The following is a 14,651-nucleotide window of genomic DNA, read 5'->3' as shown; positions in this document are numbered from 1 at the left end:
GCTTAAAATAAATAAGGATAATTTTTCCTAATTTTCTCTTCCAGTTCCCACGTAGCGTTTCCCGTGTCTTCATTCCAAATGACCTTTACCAATGAAATCTGTTTGTCTCTCAGTTGGTTGATTCTCTGTCTGTGATTTCTACAGGCATTGTTTCATATGTAAGGTTATCCTTTAATTGTACCGTATCAGGCATTATTATATGAGAAGGATCAGAAATATTTTTTTTTAATTGAGACACATGAAAGACATTGTGAAGATTAGAAAGAAAAGGGGGTAAAGAAATTTGGTAAGCAACATAACCTATTTTTCTAAGGATTTGGTAAGGACCAATAAATCGAGGTGTGAGTTCCTTTGATTTCATTACCCTACCAAAACCAGTTGTTGGTGTAACTTTCAAAAATACATGATCACCTTCCTGAAATTCAAGAGGTCGTCTTCTTTTATCAGCATAACTTTTCTGCCTGCTTTGAGTCGTTCTCAATTTTTCCTGAATCATTTTGACCTTTTCCGTGGTTTGTTGCACCAATTCAGGACCCAAGATTAAATTTTCTCCTGTTTCAAACCAACACAAAGGAGTTCTACACCTTTTCCCATATAGAGATTCATAGGGTGCCATACCTATGCTACCTCTAGCACACAAGCTCTCAATAAATCTTTTAAGGATTGTATGGTCCTCTCTGATTGTTCATCTGTTTGAGGATGATATGCAAAGCTAAGACAAAGCTTAGTTCCCAATGCTTGATGTAAACTTCCCCAAAATTTAGAAGTAAACCTAGGATCTCTGTCAGATATTATGCTAGATGGTACACCATGCAATCGTACAATCTCCCTTATGTACAGTTTAGTCAATTTTTTTAGTGAATACCTAATATTAATGGGTAAGAAGTGAGCAGATTTTTTCAGTCTATCCACGATAACCATATGAAATCAAACTTATGGATTGTTCGTGGTAAACCAACTACAAAATCCATTGCTATACTGTCCCATTTCCATTAAGGTATATCTAAGGGTTGTAACATTCATGCTGCCTTTTGGTGTTCTATCTTGGCCTTTTGACAAATCAAACATGTAGCTACATATTGTGCTACCTCTTTTTTCATTTTAGGCCACCAAAACATTCTCTTGAGATCCTGATACATTTTTGTTGCCCTAGGGTGTACACCAATTTGTCCATGTAAGTCACTAGTAATTTGAACTGCATACAATTGTATTCTATCCTGACTTACTATAGTTGATAAACTCATATCTCTATATTTTTCTATCAAATTCATCTCATGAATCATTAATATAGAGATGTGTAAAGATTTTCTACTCAGTGCATCGGCCACAACATTGGCTTTTCCTGGATGGTAACGTAATTCAAAATCATAATCTTTCAAAAATTTCATCCACCTTCTTTGTCTCATATTTAGTTCCTTTTGATCAAATAAATATTTTAAACTCTTATAATCACTAAAAATATCAAACTTACCACCATACACATAATGTCTCCACAGCTTGAGCGCAAAAACAATGGCAGCCAGTTCTAGGTCATGGGTTGGGTAATTCTTTTCATGAGCTCTCAATTGTCTAGAAGCATATGCTACTCCCTTCTATCTTGCATAAGAACACACCCTAATCCCATTTTTGAGGCATCAAAAAATATGACAAATTGTTCATTAAGATTGGGTAAGGCTAAGACTGGTGCAATGGTTAATCTTTTCTTAAGCTCTTGAAAACTATTCTCACATTTTTCTGTCCACTCAAAGAGTTGTCCTTTCTTAGTGAGTTGAGTTAAAGGCATAGCTATTTTAGAAAATTCCTCAATGAATCTCCTATAATATCCTGCTAAACCCAAAAAACTACGAATTTCTATCACCGTCTTTGGAGTTCCCATAGTTCTACTTTAAACGGATCCACAGACACTCCATCTTTGGAAATCACATGTCCTAAAAACTTAACCTCCTCTAACCAAAATTCACACTTAAAAAGTTTGGCATACAGTTGTTTATCTTTCAGAATTTGGAGAACAGTTTGAAGGTGTTCTTCGTGCTCTTCATGAGTTCGAGAATATATGAGGATATCATCTATAAAGACCACAATGAAATGATCTAAATACAGATGAAAAATCCTATTCATATAATCCATGAACACTGCAGGTGCATTGGTTACTCCAAAAGGCATCACTTGATATTTATAATGATCATACCTTGTTCTAAATGCAGTTTTCTGTATGTCTTCTGCTTTCACTTTGATTTGATGGTATCCTGATCTTAAATCTATCTTAGAAAACACAGTGGCTCCTCTCAATTGATCTATCAAATCATCTATCCTAGGAAGAGAGTATTTATTCTTTATGGTAAACTTATTTAATTGCCGATAGTCTACACATAACCTAAAGCTTCCATCTTTCTTTTTAACTAACAAAACAGGAGCCCCCCAAGGTGATAAGCAACTCTTCTAATTGTTTCTTCAACTCAGCTAATTCAGAAGGTGACATCCTATAAGGTGCCATTGAAATTGGTCTAGTTCCAGGTATTAAATCAATTGAAAATTCAACCTCTCTGTTAGGTGGCAAACTAGGAATATCATTAAGAAAAACTTCAGGAAAATTTTGAACAACAGCTATGTTTTTCAAGTCAACTTTCTCTTTAGCTTCCATAGAAGATAAGATTAGATATCCTTGAACTTTACCCCACGAAAACTTGCTTATTGGTTTGGATAATGAAATCGATAGGTCCTTAGAATCAGAAAACATTACAGACTTTTCTGCACAATTGAGAAGGACATGATTGGAAGATAACCAGTCTATACCTAAAATCACATCTAATTGTGATAAAGGTAAGCAGATCAAATTTACAAGAAATTTTCTATCACCAATAAAAATAGGACAATCTAAACAAACTTTATTGGCAATTACAGATTTGTTTGTAGGGGTTGAAACAATTAGATTATTCTCTAAAGAAGAAACTGGTAATTAAAGGTGTTTAACGCAATCATTGGAGATAAATGAATGAGTTGCGCCTGAATCATACAATACATTTAAAGTTTTACCTTTAATGAACATTTACCTTGTATTAAATCATTTTTTTGAGAAACTTCAGTTCCGGTCATGGTATAAACTCTCCCAGTCGTAGGAGGTCTCGGTTTGGGTCCAGAAGTATTCGCGGGTGCCTTTGGTTGTCCACACTCAAAAAACACATGACCAGACTTTCCACACTTGAAACAAACAGGTCCTTTGAGATGACAATACTTAGTATAATGACCCTGTCCACACTTAAGACACTTAGCTTGATTATTCATGGGTCTACTGGAATTTCCTGCAAATTGAGAAGTTTGGGGTTTCCATTGTGGACGATCATAAGGTTTTCCTTCATTATTCATTTTCTTATTAAACTTAGGGCCAAAAGATTTTGATCTATTATCCTTATTATGATCAAAACCTTCCAAAAATTGACACTTGTGTATTAATGTGGGAAAAACAGAGATTTCTAATATCCCTACTACCTTTCTTAATTTTGGTCTAAGTCCATCATCAAATTTAATACACTTCATCCTTTCATCAAGGTGATAAAAGAAAACAGAATACTTTCCCAATTTCTCAAACTTTGAAGCATACTCTCCCACTATCATATTCCCTTGTTTTAATTGCATAAATTCTATTTCTTTAGCCCTCCTAACATCATTAGGAAAATATTTTTCAAAAAATTTAGCTCTAAACACTTCCCATATAATAATTATTCCTCCGCCTTCTAATAGTCTTCTAGTACTATCCCACCAATATTCTGCTTCTCCTACTAATATAAATACTGCATAATTTACTTTTTGGTCATCAGGACAGTTCATGGCTCGAAATATTTTTTCTATTTCTTTAATCCATAATTCAGCCTTTTCAGGATTATACCCTCCGTCAAAATGAGAAGGTTTATTTCTCCTAAATTCAACCAATCCTTATGACTCCCCCATTCCTTTCGGTCGTTGATTTCTTAACAAGGCGGCAGCCATGTCCTTAATAGCTTGCATAGCCTCAGTCAGTTCTATATTTCTTCTTCCTGCCATCTGAAATTTTTATAGGTTAGTTTATTATACTAGAAACATGGTTAGCACATTTCCCCAAGTTACACATGGAACGTTGCTTTGATACCATTAAAATGTAACCGCCTAGTCGTGGGAATATTAATCCCAATTTTATACGTATGTAATAATTAAGTACATTATATCATTAATATTATTATACATAAAACAAAAGAAATTTTTTTATTATAAACTTGCTTACATTTAGAACTTTATATTTGCATCATATATTAAACAAAAAAAAATTATAATAATGTACATACTTATAATCTACTTATTTCTTATACTAATTATATACTGTTTACATGTCGGGTTGATATAAGTTCACTATTGGATTAACGTGATTTGTTGGAGGTAGATAAAAAGTGACTACTATTTGGTCATCTATGATAACGGGATTTTGCTGGATTGGTGAAAATACAAAAGTCGATATTCCTATTCCCTGAAATGTAACGGCATTTGCAGATGCGTCCATACCCCAACTGGTACCTAGAAAAACTGCAGTAATAACGGAAGTGAAAGGGCCTGGAACGATTAGTAGATCCATCTATTTTTCATATTTAATTAAATATTTTAAACAAGAAAAATAAGGAGTGAGAACAATTTTCAAAGAAATATTTATAATCACATAACATGCGTAACAATAGTTAACACTAGAAAATATACATATAAAAATTTGAATTACACTTGCAGTGACTAGTCAGGATAAATGAACATTATAATATCAACCAACAAAAGAATTTTTAATCTTAACTCCTTATTCATTTAAATCCTCAAGATCAAACCTCCAGCTACAAATAATTCAAATTTTATCTTTTATGGCCATAGAATAATATTTATCTTTAAATACTTGAAGAAATAATAACAAAATGAGTCAAATATATTTTAACAAAATTATATTATAGTTAATCATAAAAACAATCACATTAAATAAATTTGAGTATTTATCAGTATTTAAGCTTTAAATAAATAACATTTATGTAAATGAAATATATTAAAGAGCACCAATCAAGTAAATGACAATGATAATCATTATGAAATAATTAAACAATATAAAATATGAACATCTTAATAATTATTATGGATAAAAATAATCATATGTTAAGAAAATAAATGATTTTAGGGACACTTCACTAGATAAATACACATAGAAAATAACATAAATAAATAAACATAGTAGTAGATAAAATTTTAAAGAGATAAAGTTCTCCTCTCCCTTACCTTAAAGTCGTTTATTTTTTTTTTCTCCTTTTTATCTTTCTCTTTCTTTCTCTCTTTTCTTTTACGTTTTCTCACGCAGTTCACTCTCTTTCTTTTCACACAATTTCCGTTCACTATCTCCTCCTATTTATAGGCCCGTATTGTTCATCTGAAATTTTATAGATTAGTTTATCATACTAGAAACATGGTTAGCACATTTCCCCAAGTTACACATGGAACGTTGCTCTGATACCACTAAAATGTAACGTCTAAAATATAAATATTAACCCTAATTTTATACGTTTATATATTTGCATATAATTTATATATATATATATATATATATATTTTGTTTTAGATTGAGAACACAAATAAGTAATAAAAGGAAATTTTCAAACTCAGATACACATAATTAACTTATAAAAATCTTAAAATATTTGCAAAAATATATACATAACTATAAACTACTCATATCTTACATTATTATTTTCAATATTTACATACATATTATTCTACTATTATTGAGAGTACATGCCTTACATATTATATTTTTTTTTCCACTACTACTACGATAGTTTTTACATTTGTGGTGGAAATAAGTTTACAATAGGATTTGTATGATTTGCTGGTGGTAAAAAGAAAGTCACTATAATAGGTCCATCTATGATAGTGGGATTTTCTCGATCGGGAAAGAAGACGAACGAAGACAGCCCTATGCCTTGAAAAGTGACTGAGTTGGAGATACTGTCTACACCCCAATTACCCCCGGGAAAAATGGCAGTGATAATTACTGTAAAAGGACCTGGTATAGCCTGTAGATCCATATATATTATGATATATTAAATTTTTCACAAAAAAAATAAGGAGTGAGAACACTTATTAAATAAATATAATTAATTAAATAAAGAACAAGATTATCTATAGTAAACATGAAAACTAATTTTTTATTAGTATAATAAAATTTAAATTATTTTAATAGTGACTAGTCAGGATAAATGAACATTATCATAATATCAACCAAATATCAAACAGGGTATTTCACCATAAGTCCTTACTCATTTAAATTTCCAAGGTCGAACCTCTAGCTACAAATAATTCAAACTTTATATTCTATGGTCATAGAACAATATTTATCATTTACAATAAATATATTTACGTAAAAAGAATATATTAAAAGTACCAATGATTTAAATAAAAATGACAAACATTATAAAATAATTAAACAACATAAACTATGAACATCTTAATGATTATTATAAAAAAAAATAGTCATATGTTAAGCAAATAAATGAGGTTAGGGACACCTCACTAAATAAATATACATCAAAAATAACATAAATAAATAAACATAGTAGTATATAAAATTTTAAAGAGATAAAGTTCTCCTCCCCCTTATCTTAGAAGGTAGAATTATCACAAGTTAACTACGAAGAAAATTTTACTACGCTTCTCTAACCCTTTCTTTCTCCTTTTTCAATCTCACTCTAGTGCTCTCTTTCCACTATTTTTTTTCTGCTCACTACCGTTACTGTCTTGATCCCTCCTTGACCTATTTATAGGCAGATTTTTATTTATTTATTTATTATTTTTTTAACCTTTTATATATATATATATATATATATATATATATATATATATATATATATATATATATATATAGTTGATAAATTTTTGGAATCTCGTTACTTAGAGATAAGAAGTCATCAATAAGGTGATAAATATGTATAAGTTTCGTACATAGTTGCAGTAGATTCTTATCTAGCAGATTTTTATTTTTATTTTATAATATATTTATCTATATATAAAAAATTAATATAATCATTTATAAACATTTAAAATTTTAACAATTATATATAATAATACACATATTATTTAAAAAAATAAAATTGGATAATAAGTATTTCTATTATAAAGTATCAAAATAAAATATCCATCTTTATCTATTTTAAATATGATAAAAATAAAAATTTAAAATCATTATTCTAAAAATAAAAGATTAACAATAAAATTCAGAATATTATGTTAGAGTTTATTTAAAATCATTATTCTAATAAAATAATAACAAGAAAATTTTATAATATTATACTACTGAGTTTAGGAATATTACAGAGTGAACAAAATCGGGGTAAGAAAAAAAAAGAGAAAGAGGTAGTGAAAAAAAGAGAAAGAGGTAGTGATCGGAGAGCAAAAGAGAAAAGTGAGAAAGAAAGAGAAAGATAAAAAGAAAGAAAGATAGACAACTTTAAGTTAAGGGGAGGAGAACTTTATCTCTTTAAAATTTTATATACTACTATGTTTATTTATTTATGTTATTTTTTTATGTATATTTATTTAGTGGGGTGTCCCTAACCTCATTTATTTGCTTAACTTATGATTATTTTTATCCATAATAATTATTAATATGTTCATATTTTATATTGTTTAATTATTTTATAATAATTATCATTATTATTTACTTGATTGATGCTCTTAATATATTTCATTAAAGTGTATGTTATTTATTTAGAGCTTAAATAATGATAAATACTCCAATTTATTTAACGTAATTGTTTTTATGATTAACTATAATATAATTTTGTTAAAATATCTTTGATTTGTTTTAAAGATAAATATTATTCCATGGTCATAGAAGATAAAATTTAAATTATTTGTAGTTGAAAGTTTGACCTTGAGAATTTAAATTAAGATTAAAAATCCTTTTGTTGGTTGATATTGTAATGCTCATTTATCCTTACTAGTCACTGCAAGTGTAATTCAAAATTTTATATATTTTTTCTATTATTAACTATTTCTACGCATGTTACGTGATCATAAATATTTCTTTAAAAATTGTTTTCGCTCCTTATATTTTTTGTTTAAAATTTGTATTAATTTATATATAGATGGATGCGCCCAACATTCCAGGACTTTTTCCCTCAGTAATATCTGCAGTATTTTCTGGAACTACATGGAGTGTAGATGTGGAAGCAAACGCTGTCATATTTAAAGGAGTGGCAGTGTCGACTTTTACCTAGGGGTGTGCAAAAAATCTTAATTGATCCGAACCGATCCATAACCGATCCGATCCATATTGAAAAATCAGATCCATTTTGAAAAAAAATCCAAACCGAACCACTTTATAAAACCGGTTTAGTTATCCGATCCATTTTTACAAAGTGGATCGATTCGGTTCGGTTTGATTTTCTAAAAAAACCGATCCATATATGAGTAAAAAAGTGGATAACTGCACCGCACCGAACCGATCCAATTTCAAAAAAACCGATCTATATTTTAAAAAAACCAAACCGATCTACTTTATAAAAAATGGATCGGTTAACTGATCCACTTTTATAAAATGGTTCGGTTCGGTTTGGATCAGTTTTTTGAAAAAACCGATCCATGAACACCCCTACTTTTACCTTCTCTCCAAACCAAGAAATCCCTACAATGATCGACGGCCCAATAATAGTCACTTTCTTTTTACCGCCCGCTAACCATGTGAATACAATTATAAATTTGTTTCAACCATCCATCTAAATATTATAAAAGAAGTAGAAAAAGAAATTATAATATATAAATAGGCACGTATTGTAAATATTTTTAATAATATATAATATATATATAAAAATAAGTAACTATGCACGTAATGGTAAATATTTTTAGTATGTTATTATGTATAATATTATTACTATACATGTATTTTCTATCTATAAATATTATATATATATATATATATACGTATATTATTGAAATTAATATTAATATGATTAGGCGTTACAAAGAAAACTCATAATATTGTATCAAAATTTCAGAATATTACGGTAATAATTACATAAATATGACTGGTGAGTAATTTATTTTATATTAACTATAAAAATATGCGTTACAACTACTATTTATTTTATTTATTTTCTCTATTTCATGTTCATCTTCAAAACTAAAAAAAAAAAAAAAAGTCTTTAATATTTTTTTCTTAAATTTTTCTTTAAAATTATCTTTCAAAGAAAATTCAAAAGAAACTTTTTTTATTTATTTATTTATTTATTATTATTTTTTTTTATCGCTGTAATCTTCTTAGATGATACATAATGACTTAAAGTCGATTTAGTCTTCTAAGACTTGAATTTAGATTTTGAAAGAATTCTATATTAATTTTTTTTTTCAAAAAAAAAGCTTTTATTTTTACGTAGAGACTTTATGAATAAAAGACTTCAATATACTTATGAGCTGAAACAACCAATTTACTTCCATGACTAAGCAAAAATAAAAAAATTTCAAGTGAACAGACATATTTGGAATTAATACTTTAAAATTAATTTTAAGTGATAAAATAACTTTTATTGGTCTACAAGTAAAAACTAATTCAAAAAATAAGAAGGTAATTTGACAAATAATTCATTTTTAAAATTGATATATCATGAATATTTTTTTTCCAAAAAAATCTTATACCAAATTTCTTAATAATCAAAATAATTATAACAAAAAAGAATGAAAAGTAAATAAAAAAAATAAAAAAAAACCTCTCTATATATTAAACTATAAGTAAATAAATACTTACCAAATAATATCACATTCAATACATCGTCCAATTGTTGAGACATGAAACTCCCAATTGAGTTATAAGTTGGAAACTGCACAGAAAGTAGAAAGTAGAAATTAGAAGAGAGTTTGAACTTGAAGGGTAAAATTGATCCCGAGTGTACACAGAAAGACAACAAACTCATCTCCTTAGACGGGTCTTAAACATACATATGCTAACTAACAACCGATATTAACTGAACAATACAAGTATACCCTAATCTTAATCAAACTCATCAAATACAAAGTTGAAAATAGCTCCACCTGTTAACACCTGAACCTGTGACTAAGGTGGAACAATCATGAAAGTACCTGAATCAGTGCTGGAAGGAGAATTTGGGTCATGTTGAGAACAGTTGGAAGCTTCAGAACATGAGCTCCTCATAACAGCTTCCATCCATGTGTAGAATCATCTTAATAATAACGAATTTATAGCCACGAACTAAATAAAATAAAATAAATTATTTATTTCAGTAATTTTAAATTGTGAGAGACTTATCCTTACTTTGTTATAGCAAAAGGTAGCTTCGGATAAGGATGAAGGAGCATCTATATCTACTGCTAGAGCCTGCTACAAATAACACTTTTCTTTCACTACTTCACTCTCTTCCTACACGTTTTCTTCGGATTCTCTATCTTAAAAATATTAAAATTATGATAATTTAATACATTTCAATCATTAAATTTATAAAAATAAATTAAATTATAACACATATATAATATATATTTTAACTTAAATATATACATATTATAATCTGATCTATTATTATAAATTTAATAATTTAAATATATTAAATTATCATAACGTTTTTCCTATAAAATCAGGAGATCTATTTCCGTTTTCACTCTACCACTACCTGCAAAGTCGGTGATTTAATTAATGACCAACACAACTAATTAAATTCTAATTCCTTTTTTTAGTTCAAATTCCTGAAAGTAAGTTACACAATTATTATTCAGTATCTTTAATTTAGAAGAAAATGTAAATAAAAAAATATATCAGTTTTAAAATATTTGATTGGAAAAGAAGCAATTTTTTTTTATTTAATTATGTAGGAAATGAAAAAAGAATGTATACAAAATGAAATAAACATTTCTAATAAAAATATATAAATAGAACTATTCACGGCTCGGATTCTTTCAAGTTTTTTTTGTTTTGTTTTAAATTCACTAATTTAGTTTTAGTGTTATATTTAAAAAAAAAACATGTATATTTTATTAGACATCCATATTTTAAAAATATAATACAAAAAGGAGAATATGTTATTTGGTTTTGATGCTTGAAACTCAATTTTGAGTTAAATAAAATCTACCTTGGAAGCATCAGTTGTAACTTCACTGCTAGTTGAATTGATAAAAATGCTTTCCCAAGTGTGTTTGAAAACCTTTTTCAATTTCTAGTTGAATTGAGTGAAAAGATGGTCATGCGGCCACACGTATGGTGAAGGAGACATCATATTAAAAAAGGGTATTTTAATAATTTTAAATAATTTTAATAAAAATAATTACTATTCACTTATACATCATTGAACAATATACTAAACTTGTCTAGCGTAACAAGCTCGAAATTTTATTAGCTTCATACTATTAGTCATTACTATACATTGATTTTGCACATTTCAATGTGAATCACACTAATAGCTATTTTAATTATCTAGTAGAAAAATTGGAATATTTAAGATTATAATTTAGAGCCAAATTGAACAAATAAAATAAAATATTTAACATGACATGGTGAGAATGTAAATAATTTTAAAATAGGCATCAGCTATGGAGGACAAATTTAGTATATATTTAAAATAATTTATGTTTGGAAGGAAAGAGGTGTTTGGAGTTTAGAGTTCATGGTTTATGTCGATTATCATCATGGGGACGTTGATAATTCATAAAATCATCAAAAGTGTCAAATCGAGCAATATCGATGGTAATTCGTGGCTACAAAGTTAATGTTGTACATATATGATATTCCAAAATAAAATGAGATCTAGAAATATTGTTATTTTGATTACATTAAATTAATTTAATTAATTAAGGAAACCTTATCTGAAAAAGATAGTTTTTCATATTTCAAATTGAAATTTGATTCTGTCATTAAAATCTTACCGTTACAAATCCGAATTAATTTTCTTTAATTATCCAGATTTATTATTTTAATTAATTCGGGTTAATTACTTTAAACGGTCAGATCCTATTAGGGTTTTTGAGACTCTATATATACAGGACACGACAATTTTAATTAAGAAGAACCTGAATGCTTTTCTCTACCTCTCTCTGAGTTCTCATAGTCTTCGACTGCCAGTTCTGCTCCTTGTTACTGAGACGACCCTATTGTATCCTGGGGGGCTTGCGCGTATACCGCGAATAAGTCCTTAAGGTCAGTGCCATCACACGCCTCAGGGAGAATTTTACTAACGCCGTTGTTCAGTGTTTCAGGTTCCAGGTTTATACGACTTGCGTCCGCCAATTTGATACAACAATCTTAAGGACTTATGTTGTCCATGAAAATCTCTTTGAAATTTTGTAATTTTTGGATTTAATGGGTATATTGATCGGTGAGTACAACTACATTAAACAATATGAAATTTGTTACGGAATGTGACTGGGTGCAAGTGAGGTTTCCTTGGCTTAGCTGCAAAGTCAAAAGGTAATTTTTTATAAAATAAATAAAAAATAAAGTATAGTTATAATATTGGAGGTTGATTAATATAGCTTTGACAGATATAACTAGTGGTATAGTATGATCTTGAAAAATACTATCACTTAAGAGAAAAGATGAGGTGTGATGAGAGGATGAGAAGAGTAATTGCGAGACATCATATGAGAAATGATGTAGGCAATGAATATTTTTAGATTCTCTTCATGATGAGAATATTTAATTATTAATACACCTTATTATTGTTATTAATTTTCATAAATGAGATGAAACTTCCCTTTAACACCAATATAATTATATATGATGAGCTTTAGGTACATTATTTTATGTGTTGTTGAACATATTTGCTATATATTGAGATATTGGTTTAAAGTTCCCTCATATTTTTGTGATCATATACTTGATTTGATGACTAGTATATTTTTTTTTATTTACTTTCGAGGTAATACATGATTATATATGAGTTTGACCTACATGACATTACATGAGAGAGAAACTTCAAGTTATGAGAAGATAGCTAGTATTGATCTAGTATATTATTTGATTAAATATTTTAATTGCATAATGAAGTGTGAAATTATCTATATTATAATTTTTAATACTATGAGATGTTGGAAAGATACCATAAATTGATGGTATTCAACATGGTGGATTTTCCATTGTATTAGAAATACAATGATGATTATTATTTGATTTTTGATCAAAATGAGACAAAATCCATTTGTAGTTATGTCACTACACTTGGATGTGGTGCAATTACTTTGAGATCAACCAATTAAATAATTGTTGAGTTAGAGTTTATTTCTCTTGATATGATTGACTATGAGGTTGCATGGTTGAAAAACCTCTTAGTAAGTATTCCATTGGGAATATAACGTTGAAAATAATGTGGTAAAGCAATTGCTTATATAAAATGATTGAATTTATCGATTATGTGAAGTTAATAATGGATTTGGCCAATCCTATCTCTTAAATTCCTAAGGAAGATATTGTTATATCAAACATCAAGGGGAATGAGACTTTATTAAGCCAATTGAAAACAAACAAGTGATGGTAACCCAACCTTTGTGATTGGAGATCCCATGAATAAGGTTCATATGGGTAAGAACAAGTTACTTGTTAGTTCTGCTAGCACTAAATTTCTTACATCTTTATCCCTTCCTAAAATATGAGAAAGTGTTAGAGCTGCATTACTGAGATGGTAAGTTTTATTGTTAAGCTTTATGATGAGAAAGCTTGACACATTATAAAACTTTTAATAATTTTCATATCCCTTATGGGTGGTGTATGATTTGCAGCATACACTTGATGAAATCACCTATATGAGTGTCAAGTGGGGCCGCTTGCATGAGATCTTGGCTAGATCTCTAGAGCACTCATGAATACCGGGCACGCGCATGGCCTAGTAGCGCAAAACAACGATAACGGCAGTGAATTGTGGGGGTGTAATATGATTGATAAAACCACTAATATACATCAAGTGCATTGGTTCATATAGCTTGCTACACCAATCTCACTGTATGTTAAGTATTATCAATCTAGGACTGGTTCATATAGCTTGTTATACCAGGTCCAATGTATTACAGCCAATATGAGAACTCAGTTTCTTTTCTTTATCTCTTATTTTTAATGTAATCAAAATAAAGTATTTTATTTTGAAATATGTGGGGGATTGTTGTACATATATGATATTCCAAAATAAAATGAGATCTAGAAATATTGTTATTTTGATTACATTAAATTAATTTAATTAATTAAGGAAACCTTATCTGAAAAAGATAGTTTTTCATATTTCAAATTGAAATTTGATTCTGTCATTAAAATCTTACCGTTACAAATCCGAATTAATTTTCTTTAATTATCCAGATTTATTATTTTAATTAATTCGGGTTAATTACTTTAAACGGTCAGATCCTATTAGGGTTTTTGAGACTCTATATATACAGGACACGACAATTTTAATTAAGAAGAACCTGAATGCTTTTCTCTACCTCTCTCTGAGTTCTCATAGTCTTCGACTGCCAGTTCTGCTCCTTGTTACTGAGACGACCCTATTGTATCCTGGGGGGCTTGCGCGTATACCGCGAATAAGTCCTTAAGGTCAGTGCCATCACACGCCTCAGGGAGAATTTTACTAACGCCGTTGTTCAGTGTTTCAGGTTCCAGGTTTATACGACTTGCGTCCGCC

The 14,651-nt window shown here is 28.8% G+C and overlaps 1 protein-coding gene across 2 annotated transcripts; it reads right to left on the bottom strand.

Moving 5' to 3' along the window:
• Positions 1 to 2,471: 2,471 nt before the first annotated feature.
• LOC109794302 (uncharacterized) lies at positions 2,472 to 10,354 on the bottom strand. 2 transcript variants are annotated; one of them, XM_083067864.1, is made up of 3 exons: positions 10,123 to 10,354; positions 9,791 to 9,863; positions 2,472 to 4,551 (listed from the first exon to the last, which is right to left on the bottom strand). In XM_083067864.1, the coding sequence occupies exons 1-3, from the start codon at positions 10,153 to 10,155 to the stop codon at positions 4,355 to 4,357; spliced, it is 303 nt and encodes a 100-aa protein (XP_082923990.1). In that variant the 5' UTR covers positions 10,156 to 10,354; the 3' UTR covers positions 2,472 to 4,354. The 2 variants fall into 2 exon arrangements, 1 of the variants encoding a protein (XP_082923990.1); XR_014431292.1 differs by lacking the exon at positions 2,472 to 4,551 and adding an exon at positions 5,690 to 6,065 and having other exon boundaries at positions 10,123 to 10,326.
• Between the last annotated feature and the right edge of the window lie 4,297 nt (positions 10,355 to 14,651).

Source organism: Cajanus cajan, chromosome 2 (genome assembly GCF_000230855.2).
Source record: "Cajanus cajan strain Asha chromosome 2, NIPB_CcT2T_4, whole genome shotgun sequence".
Classification (NCBI taxonomy): domain Eukaryota; kingdom Viridiplantae; phylum Streptophyta; class Magnoliopsida; order Fabales; family Fabaceae; genus Cajanus; species Cajanus cajan.
Note: the sequence above shows the minus strand (reverse complement) of the source record. Positions and strands in the feature narration are given on the sequence as shown.